This window comes from Sphaeramia orbicularis, chromosome 11 (genome assembly GCF_902148855.1).
Source record: "Sphaeramia orbicularis chromosome 11, fSphaOr1.1, whole genome shotgun sequence".
Taxonomy (NCBI): domain Eukaryota; kingdom Metazoa; phylum Chordata; class Actinopteri; order Kurtiformes; family Apogonidae; genus Sphaeramia; species Sphaeramia orbicularis.
The window spans coordinates 48,948,172-48,963,589 of record NC_043967.1 but is presented as its reverse complement, the minus strand read 5'-3'; the positions used below and the strand labels follow the sequence as shown (position 1 = coordinate 48,963,589).

General features: G+C 35.8%; 1 protein-coding gene across 1 annotated transcript in view; it reads left to right on the top strand.

Annotated features, from left to right (window-relative positions):
• cica (capicua transcriptional repressor a) overlaps window positions 1-15,418 on the top strand; it is a 62,880-nt gene that overhangs the window by 27,460 nt on the left and 20,002 nt on the right. The window contains exons 6-11 of the mRNA XM_030147743.1: window positions 4,456-4,555; window positions 4,704-4,886; window positions 6,268-6,394; window positions 10,307-10,479; window positions 12,797-12,929; window positions 14,594-14,676. Coding sequence (XP_030003603.1) covers window positions 4,456-4,555; window positions 4,704-4,886; window positions 6,268-6,394; window positions 10,307-10,479; window positions 12,797-12,929; window positions 14,594-14,676 — 799 coding nt within the window. The remainder of the gene's footprint in view (window positions 1-4,455; window positions 4,556-4,703; window positions 4,887-6,267; window positions 6,395-10,306; window positions 10,480-12,796; window positions 12,930-14,593; window positions 14,677-15,418) is intronic.

Here is a 15,418-nt window from a genome sequence, read left to right as displayed (position 1 = left end):
CAGCTTCACTTTCAACAAAAAACGTCTCTTCTTTTATGACTTGCAATTCTTATTTTGTGATATAAACATCAGTCACGTAATAGATGACTTATGATCCCCTCTTCGTCTTCCTCTTGTGTATCGGCAGACATATAAAGCAATTTGGCAAGAGGACAATACAAACCTGGAGAAAATGAAAATAAAATCATCTCTCACGTAATCAAGAACAATTTGTTTCCACCTCAATTTTACTCTGACTCTTTTATAGATGAAATAAACAACTTGAGAGGATTGTTTAATATGCAGCTACTTTCCCTATTTCAGACTGCGGGTCTTGAAAAGGAGGCTGCCGTCTTCCAGTTCCTAAGAATTGCTTGCCATCCAATCATAATAACTGTCTGGCTGTGATAAAAGCAGATAAAACTTAATACATAAAGCTATGGATTGAATGAAAACTGCATTTTTATTAGCATTGCGACTGTGAATCTTTATTACATTTTTGAGACCTGCTAAATTTCTGAGTTTCACTTTTATTGGCAATTGAAATAGATGTATTGTTCTTGGGTTGTTGGGTATAACTTTATATAATTGCATTAAACTGCATTAAAATATTCACTCAAAATCAAACCTGCATATATTTATTTGCTGATATGATACCAGACTCACTTGCGTGGTTGATGATACTTGCCAAGTATCTGTAATTTAAATGAATACTAATAGACATAATAATCATAACTTACACACAAACCTTTTCCCAGGCTGTTGTAATGTAGTAGTAATAGCAAGTCAAATATAAACCAGAGCATGACAGTTTTATTTGTTTTTTGTTGTTCTTTTAGGACAACAGTCTAATAACCTCCAGGAACATTGTAAATTAGTTGTAGCAGCTACTGTCAAATTAACTGAGTCAACGTTTGTGTGTCAACTGTATTAACATGAGGCAGAAAAAAAGGAAGTTGAGTAAACAAAGAGCAGTCATCATGGTAACAAACATTAAACCAAACATTTAGTGGTTAGACACTAATGAAAGGCTGTAATTAAACCAAAGTTTTATGTAATGCACATAACATTTCTTAACCCTATAAGGACTACCATTATAACAGGCCGCTTAGATTTCTTTATGCTAGTTTTGCAATAAAAGGTTCAGAAAATGAGTTTGTTGTGAATTCTTATACACCTTTTTTCCCACAAAGAACTTAACTTTCAATACCTGGTCATTAATTATCATTATTAAATGTAATAAATGCTTAAAACAGTGTGTTATAGTAAAAAAAAAAAAAAAAAAAGTGATTTGAATTTTTATCATATTTGTTATGAAAAACAACTGTATATGTGCATAACAAGATTATAGAAACAAACTTTGAACTATTTTACATGTGCTCACACATTTTTCTTTGTGCACAGCATTCTGTGTCCATGTATTATTTTACAGCTAATATATAATTATCTAAACTATGGAAAAGTACAGATAAAACAGTGAAAAAAGGGAAAAAAAAAAAAAGCTAAACTTTACAAAAACAGAGCAAAACATACTAGTAGAACAGTCCAAAGTAGCACTATCGCTATTGTATACAGTTATTTGCAAGAATTATAGAACAACAATGAAAAGTATGTGCATAACAAGCTGTGGAGCGACTTTGTGGAACAATCTAGAGCAGGAGATTAAAGGAAAGTACAAATATAAATATATTTAAAAAGAGGTATAAAAAATTGTTTCTAAATAGGTATAGGAAAGATGACGGATACAAATAGTATTGTCCCAAATACCATTCGTGATTTCTTGGAATTAAGAGAGAGTTATTATAATTTCAGAGATTTTCATATTTGTGAATGGACTAAAGTGAGGACAAATGTGAAGTCTAGATGGAATTGGGGTTGGTATTGAAGTTGATGTAAGCTGTGTATCAGGTGAAAAGGATAGGCAAAAAAAATAAGCTTTTGCTTCTAACCTATTCCTTTTTTGGTTTTAATGTTTATTACGATTATTGTACTAAGTGCAATGATTGATGTACAAACCAAAATAAATAGAATAGAATAGAATAGATCTTTATTGTCACTGTTACAGGAACAAAGAAAATCAGTTTAGCAGCTCAGTTCAGTTTAGCAGCAAAACACTTAGTGCAAAAGGGACTGTATGAGAAAATAAAACAAAATACAAATATCACGTTGTTAAGAAAAGTGAATAAATAAATTAATTAATTCATTCCTTCATTCATTCAATTCACCACAAAAACACAGCTAAAACCTAACTAAAATGCTGCTAAAAGTAATGAAAGTCTTCCATCTCTCACCAACTGCACTCTGCTGCTCTCTGCTCTGCCCCCCCCCTCCCCTCAGCCAATGCAGGCCTCTACTGTAATGTGTTATAGAGCAATAGAAAGATCCCAATCTCAGCTTTCAGATGCTGTGTTGTCAATAACTTAAACAGTTCAGGAGTTACGGTAATTTGAATGATGGTGTATGCAAAATTGTGACGCCACAGACACAATCGTCTTAAAAGGGTTAAACTGATCAAATCCAAAGTGTCTACATGGGATAAATGTAGTAATGGACTATTACTGGACTCGTCCCTTTTTAGTTTTTCACATCAGCGTCTCAAAACTATTTCAGAAACACTTCACCGCCAAACCGTGCCAAATTCTTCCACTGACATTTTTGGCATTTCCCCAGACTCGAATCTGCCAGAAGTAAAACCAAGCGCCTTGGCTTTTATTTCTTTACTGGCTCGACTGGTGGAGGGAGTTTACTACTTCTTCTTCTTCACACTCACAGTGGACGACACAGATTTCATCCTGCATGAATCTGGTGAAAATCTGTTTTACTTCCCGGTGAATAGTGAGTCAATTTTAGAAGTGTGACACCCACTGCGGTAATCTCAGAATAGCTGTTATTTTTCGTTTTCTCTTCCTGTTTCATTTATTTATTCTACTTTTATTAACACTAGAACTTTTCTGTTTATACAATAATATTAAGTCTTTGCTGCTGCAGAAACAGTTCAGTTGGATGAAACTTTTACCACTGTTGTCAACGACATTTCATGTCAACATTCTGCAAATATGTAATTTTTTTTTTCAAGTGCGATATTACTTTTTTTTTTTTTTTACTGATTCACTAATATTCAATTAAATGGGTCTAGAATTTTTGCGTTCCTTTGTATACATATCTTGTGGTTGGTTTTCTATAATAAAGTGGGGTTGTTTTGTTGAACGGAAATGTGCAAATCGCAAATTGAATGTTAATGATTCTGCATGCGTCCATTGTCTTTATTTAGCTGTGGTTTTCACGTGTCTAGACATTTTTGCTACACTTTTACTCTAGAACAGAAGTCTCAAACATGTGGCCTGGGGGCCAAATCCGGCCCGCCAAAAGGTCCAGCGTGGCCTGTGGGATGAATTTGTGAAATGCAAAAATTACACTGAAGATATTAATCATTTTAGTTCAGGTTCCACATACAGACCAATTTAATTTCAAGTGGGTCAGATCAGTAAAATACTATCAAAATAACCTATAAATACTCACAACTCCAAATTTTTCTCTTTGTAAATATAAACATTTTCATGTCATTATACTGTATTGACACTAAAACAAACTATCATTTCACAAAAACGTTATTAACCTGAACAAATATAAACATTTTGAAATGTCTGAAGTGCAAGTTTACCAATATTCTGCCTGTTATTAAATGTTTTGTGTGTTTGTTGATCCGCTGTGATCTGTAAGTTGTAATATACTTGTGTAAGGGATAAACTGAGACATTATATTGTTAAAATGGCACTTAGTTTTCTTAAGCAATTTCACTTCATGTTTTAAAGGATAGTTGGTAGATGTAAAAATTTCATTGCATAATTTTACTGTTTTTTCGCTCTAAACTAAAACAGAGGAAAATTTGGAGTTGAAATCATTTATATATTATTATGTTAACATTTCACTAGTCCGGCCCACTTCACATCAAATTTAGCTTAATGTGGCCCCTGAACTAAAATAAGTCTGACACCCCAGCTCTAGAAAATATGTAGAAATTTAGTGTAATATATTATTTTAGGTATGTTTTTTTTTTTTTTAACCACAGTGTGCAGCCAAAAATAAGTCTAATGTGTACAAACCTTGTCCTAAATCTCATTATTTAGCTGATGTGTAAAAACTTCCCCTTTTATTTGTCAGTTTAACCACATCCTTTCTAAAAATGCAAATATTTATTTATGAGCATGACTCCAACTCCGATAACTCTGTCTATAACTTTATTTTTAATTTTTCATTTATCAGTGGTGTGTAACGTATCTTTTTGTGGTCAGATGTGTGTTTGTTTGAGCTGATGGATGTGTTGATCTGAAATACAAAATGGCTCTTCCCGTCTGATCCGTTGAAAGACTAAAGTGCTGATCAGCTCTGAAAGTCCCTCGGCCTGAGGAATCTCCCTTCATTTCCCCTACACTGGTGGACTTTGGAGTTTCACTTTCCATCTGTGTTTTCTCCCAGGTTTTCCCCGGGTGTAGCCAACGATCCGGCTCCGTCCTCCGGCACCATCAAGAGACGCACCCAGTCGCTGAGCGCCCTGCCAAAGGATGGAGACAGAAAGGTCAGTCCATCACGCCGACAGATACCCGCTCAATAAAACAAGGGAAAAACAGCAGAGAAACACAGGGACGGCTATTGGGTAAATGTCTCCCACTAATTGGATCCCTCCTAAAATGCTTCTTCTCTGCCTCGTTCCAAACACTGACCAGAGGGAGAAGGACCACATCCGCCGTCCCATGAACGCATTCATGATCTTCAGTAAGCGCCACCGGGCCCTGGTGCACCAGCGACACCCAAACCAGGACAACCGGACCGTCAGCAAGATCCTCGGGGAGTGGTGGTACGCCCTGGGGCCCAATGAGAAGCAGCAGTACCACGACCTGGCCTTCCAGGTACAGACGCCGGCTTTGATTGGTTGGGTCTGTTTGGACTTTGTGTTTCATAGTGTGAATATGTACCAGGGGGTTTCAAAACGTGTGTGGAAAAGTTAGTTTTACACAGATGGACTTGAAGGCCGGTATAGACACTGGCAGAAGTGTATTGACCTAGATGGAGCGTATTGTTGCTGTTGGGTGGAAACCTCTTATGTCCAGAATGGTTATATTTCAGGAAACTGGAAAAACGATGTATATTCTAAATAAATGAATGGAATTTTAGAGCTGTAATCACAAGCCATTTTCAACGCTTTTCATTGGTTAAATATTTGTAAAACTGTCAGGCCAACGTGAAGACTGACCAATGGAATTATTTTATTATAAAAAACAAAAAAGACAAAAAATGGACTTGCGAGGTTTCTGCCAGACAGCGACGATATGTTGAAAATAAACATCATAACTTCAACTGTTTTTTTCCAACTGTCCTTTTTCCACAAGCTTTTTGAAACCTCCTTGTACAACATTTTTAAATTTCACTTCCATATAATTTATGGTTTCTGCAGGGCTGTCAAAAAGTCTAAAAACCAATCATTTTTAACATTAGGTCTTAAAACAGGGGCATCACACACAGCCCAAATTCGATCTCAGGTTAGCCAGACCAATAAAAATAATAGCATCAGAACCTATAAATAATGGCAACTCCACATTTTTTAAAACACCATTATAAACATGTTTATAATTACAAACTACCCTTTCACAAAAGATGTGAATAACCTGAACAACCATGAACAACCTGAAATGAACAAGAAGAACATTATGTCTCAGCATTTACACATGTGCATTACAACTTACAGTGGATCTACAAATACACAAAACATTTAGTAACAGGCATAACATTGTTAAAATTGTACTTATAGAAGTTTCAGATTGTTCATAGGTTCCGATTTGTTTCCAGAACATTTCCAGAATATGATTTTTTTCCCGCAGTTTTTCACATTAAAACTGAAAAATTTGGAGTTGTTAACATTTATAGGTTTTTAAGCTATTATCTTAAGGTCTGACCCAGTTGAGATCATCTTGGTCTGTATGTGGCCCCTGAACTAAAATGATTTTAACACCCTTGACTGTTAATATCTTCAGTGTAATTTTTGCACTTTGCTGATTCATTCTACCAGCCATATGTTTGACACCTCTGCCTTAAAATGATTGTATTGGATAATACTGAGAAAATTGCTACTTTTATGAAGTTGAATTGATTTATAATATGTTTTTGTGAAAATTTTGCATTAGATTGAATGAGGCCAGTGTGGATCCTCACCGTCTACTGCAGATCTGTCTTTTTTTGCTGACGTCCTGGATGTAATTATTTATCAAATGGACTTTCTCGTCCCCCCCTCAGGTGAAGGAGGCCCACTTCAGAGCTCATCCAGACTGGAAGTGGTGCAACAAGGACCGCAGAAAGTCCCTGTCCGAGGGCCGCGGGACCCCGAAGGAGCCCCGAGAGAGGAGCATGTCGGAAAGCATAGGTGTGTGACACATTCACTGCTAAAGCCCATTCACTTCATGTGATTAAGAAATTACCCTCCCACCTGCTGGCAGAGCTTTAGGGGATGAAGGGGATCCCATACACCACAAATTGGACACACATTGGAAACAAAACAGTACATATCCAAGGGTTTATCCAAATAAACTCATTCTTCAACATCCCCCTCAATATTTAGAACATGTGCATTTGTCCCCCGCAATAAAACCATGAAAGAAGCAGAGGATTTATATTAGAAAAAATGTAGAGACGCAGCAGTGTGTGTGTCAGAGGTGGGTGTTTTTTTTCTGTAGCACTTTTTCCACACATCCACACACAGTAAATCAAGCTTAATATTGAGTGTGAAGTGTTAATGTTCTAGAGTTGAGATGATGAGTGTTGATTTGGGTGTTGTTTTTACACTCCTGTGGTGTTAAATGAGGTAATATTAACTACCATAGTGTTGATTTTAACACTTCTGTTGCAGTGGGTGTTAATTTTAACTCTGAGGGTGTTAAAGTTGATATTTCAAATTTAAAGTGCAGCGAATCCCAGGAACAGTTTGACAGAACAACACAAAATTTGGCACAAACATTCACAGGGACTCAAAGGTGAACTGAGAAGATTTTAGCCGTAAAAGGTCAAAGTTGCTGTGACGTGTTTGTCTGTTCTTATAAATAACATTTCTTAAGAATTGTTTTTGTTCGGTTGAACTCAAGGATGATCAAGGTTGATGTGTCCTCACCAAACAGCATTTTGGCCATAACTGTTAAAGAACTGTATGAACAGATAATGACACATGAATTATGGTTGAATGTGGCTGAACTTCGCTCCTGATGTTCTCCTAAAATAGGAACATGAACTATGAGCTCATACAAACACTGAATTTATTGTAGTAAAATTAATTATCTGCTGATATACTAATGTACCACATATTGCTGCCTACCAGACTGCACTGGACATATAACACCTTTCTTTTTAATCGAATGCTTATTTTTTTAGATCAATATTTTTATGCAGAAATCTGCTTTTTCAATAGATTCATAACTAAGTTCCACTTTTCTCTTGATCTTGTAGAAAGTAGATATTTTCTCGAAGGTAGAATATCACAAATTTCTAATGACTAGATGTGTTGTGTAGAGTTTCATTTCTTCACTGATCGCATAACGTAGAGCTTATTAGATTCCATCACATTTTCCAATTATCACCTTGTCTCTGACTTTGTATTTGATGGGCATTAACTGATACAGAAAAAGCACAAATTGGCATGTAAAAATTCCAACTCCCACTTCAGAAATCTATACCAGTGCCCCCACATCTATGTTTCATGCAGCTTATTCATGCAGGTTTGGAGAAATCTGTGCTTTACTCAGATACATTGACATTATGTCGCTGATGAGATGTCAAGGCTCAGTGCAAATCAGCTACAATTTAACACCCATTAGCCTGCTGAAAATAGTGTTTTCTACATGTGTCTTTTAGAGTTGACACTTTTGTTGGATTGGATTTAGCCTTTTCTGTGTGACATTGTGAGCCTCCTGAATGTTCACCTAAAATCCTTTCAGAAGTAAATAAAGATGCCAATGCAGTCTCTGTAATTCTCAAACAGAATGAAAAAAATCAGAGGAGTTGATTTAATTTAAAGCCTTTTTCACACAGCACTCGTACGACCTGTGGACCTCCAATGGAAGTAAAACCCCTACATCTGTTTCATTGGATGAAGAAAATCTGTTTTTTACTTAAATTTACTGACATTATTCCTTAGTTCTGATGTCAAGGGCAGATTCACCACTTACATCTTAATGTTGAAAAATAGAAAAAATATTCTTTACTCTAGCTGTCATGATGCTTATCTGTCCATATTTATTGGTGTTGCTCTTATGAGGGATTGTTTGAATGAATGAATGTTTTATTTCAAACATATTAACAACACAGTACACCAACGACAAAAATAAATGCCTAAAGGAAATGAACAACATAAAACAAGTGAAAAAAGACATTTCTGTGATTACACAAAAGAAGTACTTAATACCATTTTAATGTTAGACGCATGCGAAAAGGAGTGGGAAGAATTGAACTCTTATTTAATCTGACCCTTTATTATTATGAAGTGGCTACTGACACAGTACTGTGGCACAAAATATCGGTTTGTCTGTTACCACGGAATCAATCAGCACCCTTGTTATATCATGTCTAGACTGGTAATGTGTTACATCCCAACAAGTACCAAGACAGTCAGATAGCAAATAGGTCAGACTCAGAGACAGTGGAGATTTAGCTCTCTGTAATATATCAGACTGGAATGCCGAAGACACGGGTTCAATTCCCAGTTGTAGTATAAGTAGTATAAATCAGCCACTGGGACAACGTTCAGAGTGCAGAATTTGGACCACAGCACTCAATACATTGAACTGACACAGAAGTGAGCAGTAACACGGCACACTGCTGCATCTAACATGTAGCTCCGCCCACCTTCTCCAGCCTCACTGACTGCACAGAGCAAAGAACACCATAAAATAACATATAGAATATTTACAATAATAATTCCTATTCTATACTATAACTAATTTGTTGTTTCTTCCATCAATTGCCACAGTACTGTGGTAGCAAAATGCACAAAAGATTGATCTGAAGTATACGGCATGTATCACCATAGTACTGTGGCAACGAGAGGGTAGTGAGTTCATGTAACACTATTCATGATTTGCTCTAGTACAAATGCTAACATTTGATTGGCTCTGTGACAGTAGACAAACGGATATTTTGTGCCACAGTACTGTGGCAGTAGACATTGCCTTATTATTATTGAAAATGAGAATCAGTTCTCAACTGACTTACCTGGTTAAATAAAGGTTGAATAGAATAAAAAAATGTAATAAATTATTACAATACCACACACAAACTATATAAATCTATTTTAATACAACATGTATATTTGTCATTATCAGTCAGTATGATAATTATCATAAATATAATTCAATGTCATAATCCACTACATATGTGCTAAATGTAAACCCATATAAATATGATGTACAATTGGCTATATTTCAGAATTATATGCAATTTTCCTTATAATTTATTCTACATATGATCATTTCAATTATGTATATATATATATATATATATATATATATATATGTATATGTATATATATAAATAAATAAAACCCACAACTATATTACTTTATATAAATACAATATATACATGTATAATATGTATGTGCTCTTTCAGTGAACATTCTTTCTATATGAACTACATGAAGCTCCTGTATTTCCACCTAAAACACTTAAAACTTTGATTTATCCTCACCATCACAGCCTCCATCATCCCCAACCAGGAAATAGGCTGAATAAATGAGCAGAGGAAATAAAAAATGCTGCAAATCACAGCAAATCACAGAGATGTTGATTCATACAGGATATTCTGTCTTTGCTGAAGCCGAGTGGGTAATGCACAGTGGAATTTTAACTTCACAATTTACACACACGGCTGATTCACATGGGTTTCAGATCACAGACCACCTCTACCATTATTACAAATTACTGGAGGTTCACAGGTAATTTAAGTCCTGTACCAGTAGGACTTCATGTGATTGCATGACTTTTGTGTTTGCTGGGTATTTTTTTTAAGACATGGCAGATTCATGCAGGATTAAGATCCCAGCTGTGACCTCTGCAATTATAACAAATTACCAGAGGTCTCCAGGTAATACCAGCCCAGCGAAAATAAGGCTTAAGCCATCGATCATGTGTTTTTACCGAGACAGACTTCCAAACAGTCCTAAACACCAACACTAAGCTCACACCGCCATATTGTGCGCAAGGATTTTATTGGCTCAAAGTGTTATTGATCGATTCCATGATGATACACGTTTTTATTTGATCTTAGCTTAGACTGCTTCTCCTCTGTTCTGCAGATCCCCTCTCAGAGTCCCAGGGGCTGGAGGGGAAGGGGGGCGGCTCAGGCTGGCCAGGGGGGTCGGAGCGTCGAGGGGGGCCGTTTGGGGGGCAGCACTCGCGTCCCCGAGCCTTTTCCCAGAGTGCCGTGCACACCCTGGAGCAGAGGGAGAGAGACAGAGACCTGGAGAAGGTAGGAGTTCGTTAAAGCGTAGCTCAAAGGCAACAAACTCTTAAAGAAAGTCAGAAAAAAACTGTTGTGGTGTTTTGATTTTTTTCATGTTCAAAGAAAGTTTTAAGAGTTCATGTGTGTCAGGGAGTAAATCCAAGACAACAAAGAAAAGAGTGAAGCATGCAAACAAGTCCAGTGAAAGCAACAGGCTAAATTACTCCCAAGTCCTGGCGTTTAAGGCGTATGGAATCGCCTACGCGCTGACATGTGTACGCATTCAGACGTGTGTCCTTCACACTTAAGACTGTTTGGGTTCAACCTTGTGCTAACAGCTCGCTCTTCAAAAACAGCTCAAATGGACTCACTTTGTGTGAGGGCTCGAGCTGCTGGTGCTGCTGCTGAAAACCCACTGAAAGCTCTGTGGGAGCTCAGCCTCCAACTTCAAAGCTTTCACTTTCTACTTTTTAGTGCCTTTGAAGGTATGAGACTGTGGTGTTTGCTGCTTCGCTTCCAGTCACAGAGGAGCAGGCCTTCATGTGAGCGCTTTTGTTTTGAAGGAATTTCTTTAATGCTGGTGGCGTAGCCTTACATTTGTATACATGCTTTGATAATAGCTATTTCATTTGCGTCTGAGTATTTGCCTTTAATTTTCCAGTTTACAGCTGGTTTGCAACAAAAAATATTGTGTTGCGGCAACATAGTGCAATACGAAGCTTAGTTTTTCTTTTTTAGTGGCTTAAAAATACATCTTTTATTGCCCCAATTTTGGTTCACAATTTGATTTCTGATTTGATTCAGTTGATTCGGAGACCAACGAATGCCAGTGTTTTTTTTAGTGCAGAGGCGACTAGTAGAGTTAAATTACTCCTTCACTGGAAAAGAAAACATGATCATGGGATTTTATTGGGATTCTATTCATTGATATTGGTTTCTTTAAATGAAGGTTGATCTGAATAAAAATATCACTTCTTTACACCGATCCCATCACATTACATTTGTATCCATCCTTTCATAAGAGCTGTTTCTTTTATGTCTGAGTGTTTTTCTCCAACTTTATAAAATGATGGCAAGTACTGTGCAGAAGGCTGGTTTTATATGGTTGCAATGAGCGTAATATCTTTTTCTCAGTCTATTTAGTAAAATACAACAAGAAAATAGAGGGAAATAACGTGCACAGCATTAAAACCTCATAGAAATATAAATGACATTGCTTCTACAGGAAACAGTCAATATTAGTGTGACATCTGATCCCATGATGAAAAGTACCCCAAATAATAAGATCTATATCATTATACTCTATACGGTACTATATGGTACTGTATAACCAGTATGTCTAAAAGGAGCCTGTGTGTGCAGAAATACTGTGCAATGAGATGCTTGAGTTTTAGTCTTTTTAATAGCATTATTTGTTCTAATTCATTTTCAGTTATTGTTTTGTTTATATAATGTATAAATAAAAATGACACTGGGTTTTATTATTGTAGCAAAATTGAAAGACTACAACTAAAATTAGCAGTGACAAAATTTTAACTGAAATAAAAATAAAACAAGTGATGCCAGGCACAACAAACCCCGCCCCTCGCACATAATGTAGCTTATTTTGGCATCGATCCAGCTGTTGTCATCATGTCTACGTGTGTGCTATATATGTCCCAAGTTTGAAGTAAATTGAAACAAAATTGATGTTTTTATAGACATGTGAAATTTCACCCATTATAAGTAAATGGGAGAAGAAAAAAGATTTTAAAAATTCATTAAAAAATTTGAGCTTTAGCCTACTTTTCCCAAAATGTAACTACATGCATTCTGGGTTACTGGTAATTTATTTATAAACCCAATTTGGTATGAATTGAAGCAATAGTTTTGCTGCTAGAGTGTTAACAAACAAACCAAAACAATACCCCTTGCCTCCCCTTTTGGGGGCGGGGTAATTACAAAAACTATAAAATATAACAGTGAACTATGCAAAAGAAACTAAATTGAAATAAAATAGCAAATAAAATCTGTTTTTTTTTTTCTTTTATTTGCGCTACAGTCACTGTTCTGTAAAGTTGAGTTGAGTCTTAATAAAATAGCTCAAGAATGAAGATGAAACTTTTAAAATAGATGTTAGTTGTTAGTAATGTTTGATGACATGTAATCTTTCATCCTTCTTTTTTTCATCTTTTATGAATCAAGTCTTACCTTAAGATTAACTAAAACCTGACAGTTCCTCTAAATAAAACTCATCAAAACTAGACTGATATCAAAACCAAACTTAAAGACTAAATAAACATAAAACATAAAAAATGATTTGCTGCTGACATTTAAAAGCCTTTTTCCTCTGTGTTTGTGGCAGGAGGATGGGGGGAGTTTGTTTCACACTCGGGCCCCGCCCTCATCACTGTATCCGGGCGGAGCCGGAGAGGACGTGACCAGCGATGAAGAACGGATGGTGATATGCGAGGAAGAGGGAGACGATGATGTCATGGGTGAGTTAGTGTGTTCATCAGCACAAAGAGCAGAAAAAGACGGTTGCATATTTGCAGAGCGATAGTTTCACTTCCCACAACGGTCAGCCCGTCTTTGATAAACACACTGAACTTCAGCCTTCTGACTCAGAACGACACCGTCAGCAAAAAACACCAGAAAGTTTAAAAATAGTCACCGTGTCACTCTGTGAGCACACTCCCAGACCTCTCTAATTACCAACGTTAAAACATAGCAACTAAATAACATACATACATTTCCAGGTAATGTTTTGCCTAAAATTATTCAAAAACTTTACAAATGTTGCTTCATGTGCTTATGTGTGAATGCAAATTATTTACAGTGGATCCATCTGTGATCGCCACAGTTACCCCGGTTATCTGGTTTAACTGATCACTATAACTGCAGGATTTAGCTAACTTATGTCTTTTTACTTAGTCTTTTCTCATGCTAATGGTTTTCATACACTGTAATTGATAGTATGCACTAATTAGTACGAATATGAGCACAGAGTAATTACATGAACGTCGTTGCTATTTGATGAAATTTGCTGTTTCACTTGACGAGGGTGGCTTCAACCACATGTACTTAATCTGTGTTTTCTGTTTGTACTGTTTGAATATAATACAGTAGGTGGGAGCAGCTTGTTTTCTGCAATTTATCGTAAGCTTCAAGGAAAATATGTATTTAGGGCAAGCTACTTTCGTTTTCCCTCCATGATTTCAATAAAGTAGTAATGTTTCGTGAGAGTACAGTAAAACAAAACATATTTATCATATCATGTATGAAAAGATCAAAACTCAAAACTGCGGTCTGCTTCATTACTATAAGCCAGGGGTGTCAAACATAAAGCCCGTGGGCCAAAACTGGCCCGCTAAAGGGTCCAATATGGTGGAATTTGTGAAATGCAAAAACTGTACTGAGGATTATAATGTGTTAAGGGTGTTAAACCCATTTTAGTTTATGGGCCACATACAGACCAGTGTGATCTCAAATGGAAGTAAAATCATAGATTAATAACCTATAAATAATGACAACTCCAAATTTATTTTTTTTTGTTTTAGTGTGAAAAAGTTAAATTACATGAAGATGTTTACATTTACGCACTATTCTTTTACACAAAATGTGAATAACATGAACAACCTGAAATGTCTTAAAAACTATAAGTGCAATTTTAACAATATTCTGCCTGTTACTAAATGTTTTATGCCTTTGTAAATATACTGTGATCTTTAAGTTGTAATGCATATGTATAAATGATAAGCTTAGACATAATATTATTAAAATTGGGGTTATTTTTCTTTTGGTTGTTCATGTTATTCACATTTTTAAAGGGTAGTTTGTACGTATAAACATTTTCATAATGTAATTGGACTTTTTTTTCTCTATAAAACATAGAGGAAAGTTTGTAGTTGACATTATTTATAGGTTAGTATTGTTTTTATTTTACTCATGTTGGTCTGAATGTGGCCCCTGAACTAAAATGAGTTTTGACAGCCCTGCTATAAGATGATTATTTAAACAGTATTTGTGTATAAATGACTCTGTCCCAGGCTTTCAGTTTGCCATGAGCAGTTTCCACTTAAGTTGATAATATACTACAGCATATTAAGTCTATTTTGATAAACATTTCCCATTTCTGATGATATCTATGTTCCATCCTCAGAGGATTCGTGTCCCGAAGGCTCCATTGACCTCAAGTGTAAAGAGAGAGTGACAGACAGTGATGAGGACGAACCAGACGGACAGGTAAGTACATCTGTCCTGTCAGTGTAACAGAGTACTTATACTTTCCAAGAGTATTCTTATATATACTTAATACTTCTACTCCACTACATCAGAAGCCAATATTCTACTTTTTACTCCACCACATTTATTGGCGGTTACAGTTTTTCATCTCCTTCTTGTTTAGTGAAACATTCTTTAAATGTGTTGATTTTAGATGTTTATAACGAACTAACGGATGAAGTGTTGAGTTGAAAATTCTCCCACTTTATTATTTTAAATATACTCTGTAAAACCCTTTTGAAATCAGGCCTGGTTTTCTGAGCTCATGAAAAGTTAAGTTTTTAGAGCTCTGTGGATCTCACATCTTATATGATGATCTTATAGAATGTGATGCATTCATGTAGATTAAACAATTAACAGTTTTTAAATTAGCTCAAATGAGCTCAACCATGAATATGTACAGCAGTAAAATAAATCCAAAAACATAATAAATAATAGTACCACATAGACAGGGGACACTTTACTGAACAAAACAAGTTAATTTTGTGTTAATACTTTTATTTCTTGATTTTGTGGTATTAAAACTGAACACTTCCTCATTTGTGACTAGTATAATCATCCAATTTAGTGACCCAGTTCTGTAAATGTAGGTTATGAATTCCATCATACAAAACACAGATACCTATGTAGCTTCACTTTTGCATGTGAAACTCATATTGTTGATAGTTTCATGTAAGCTCTTTAAGTTTCTGATTTTGTCTCT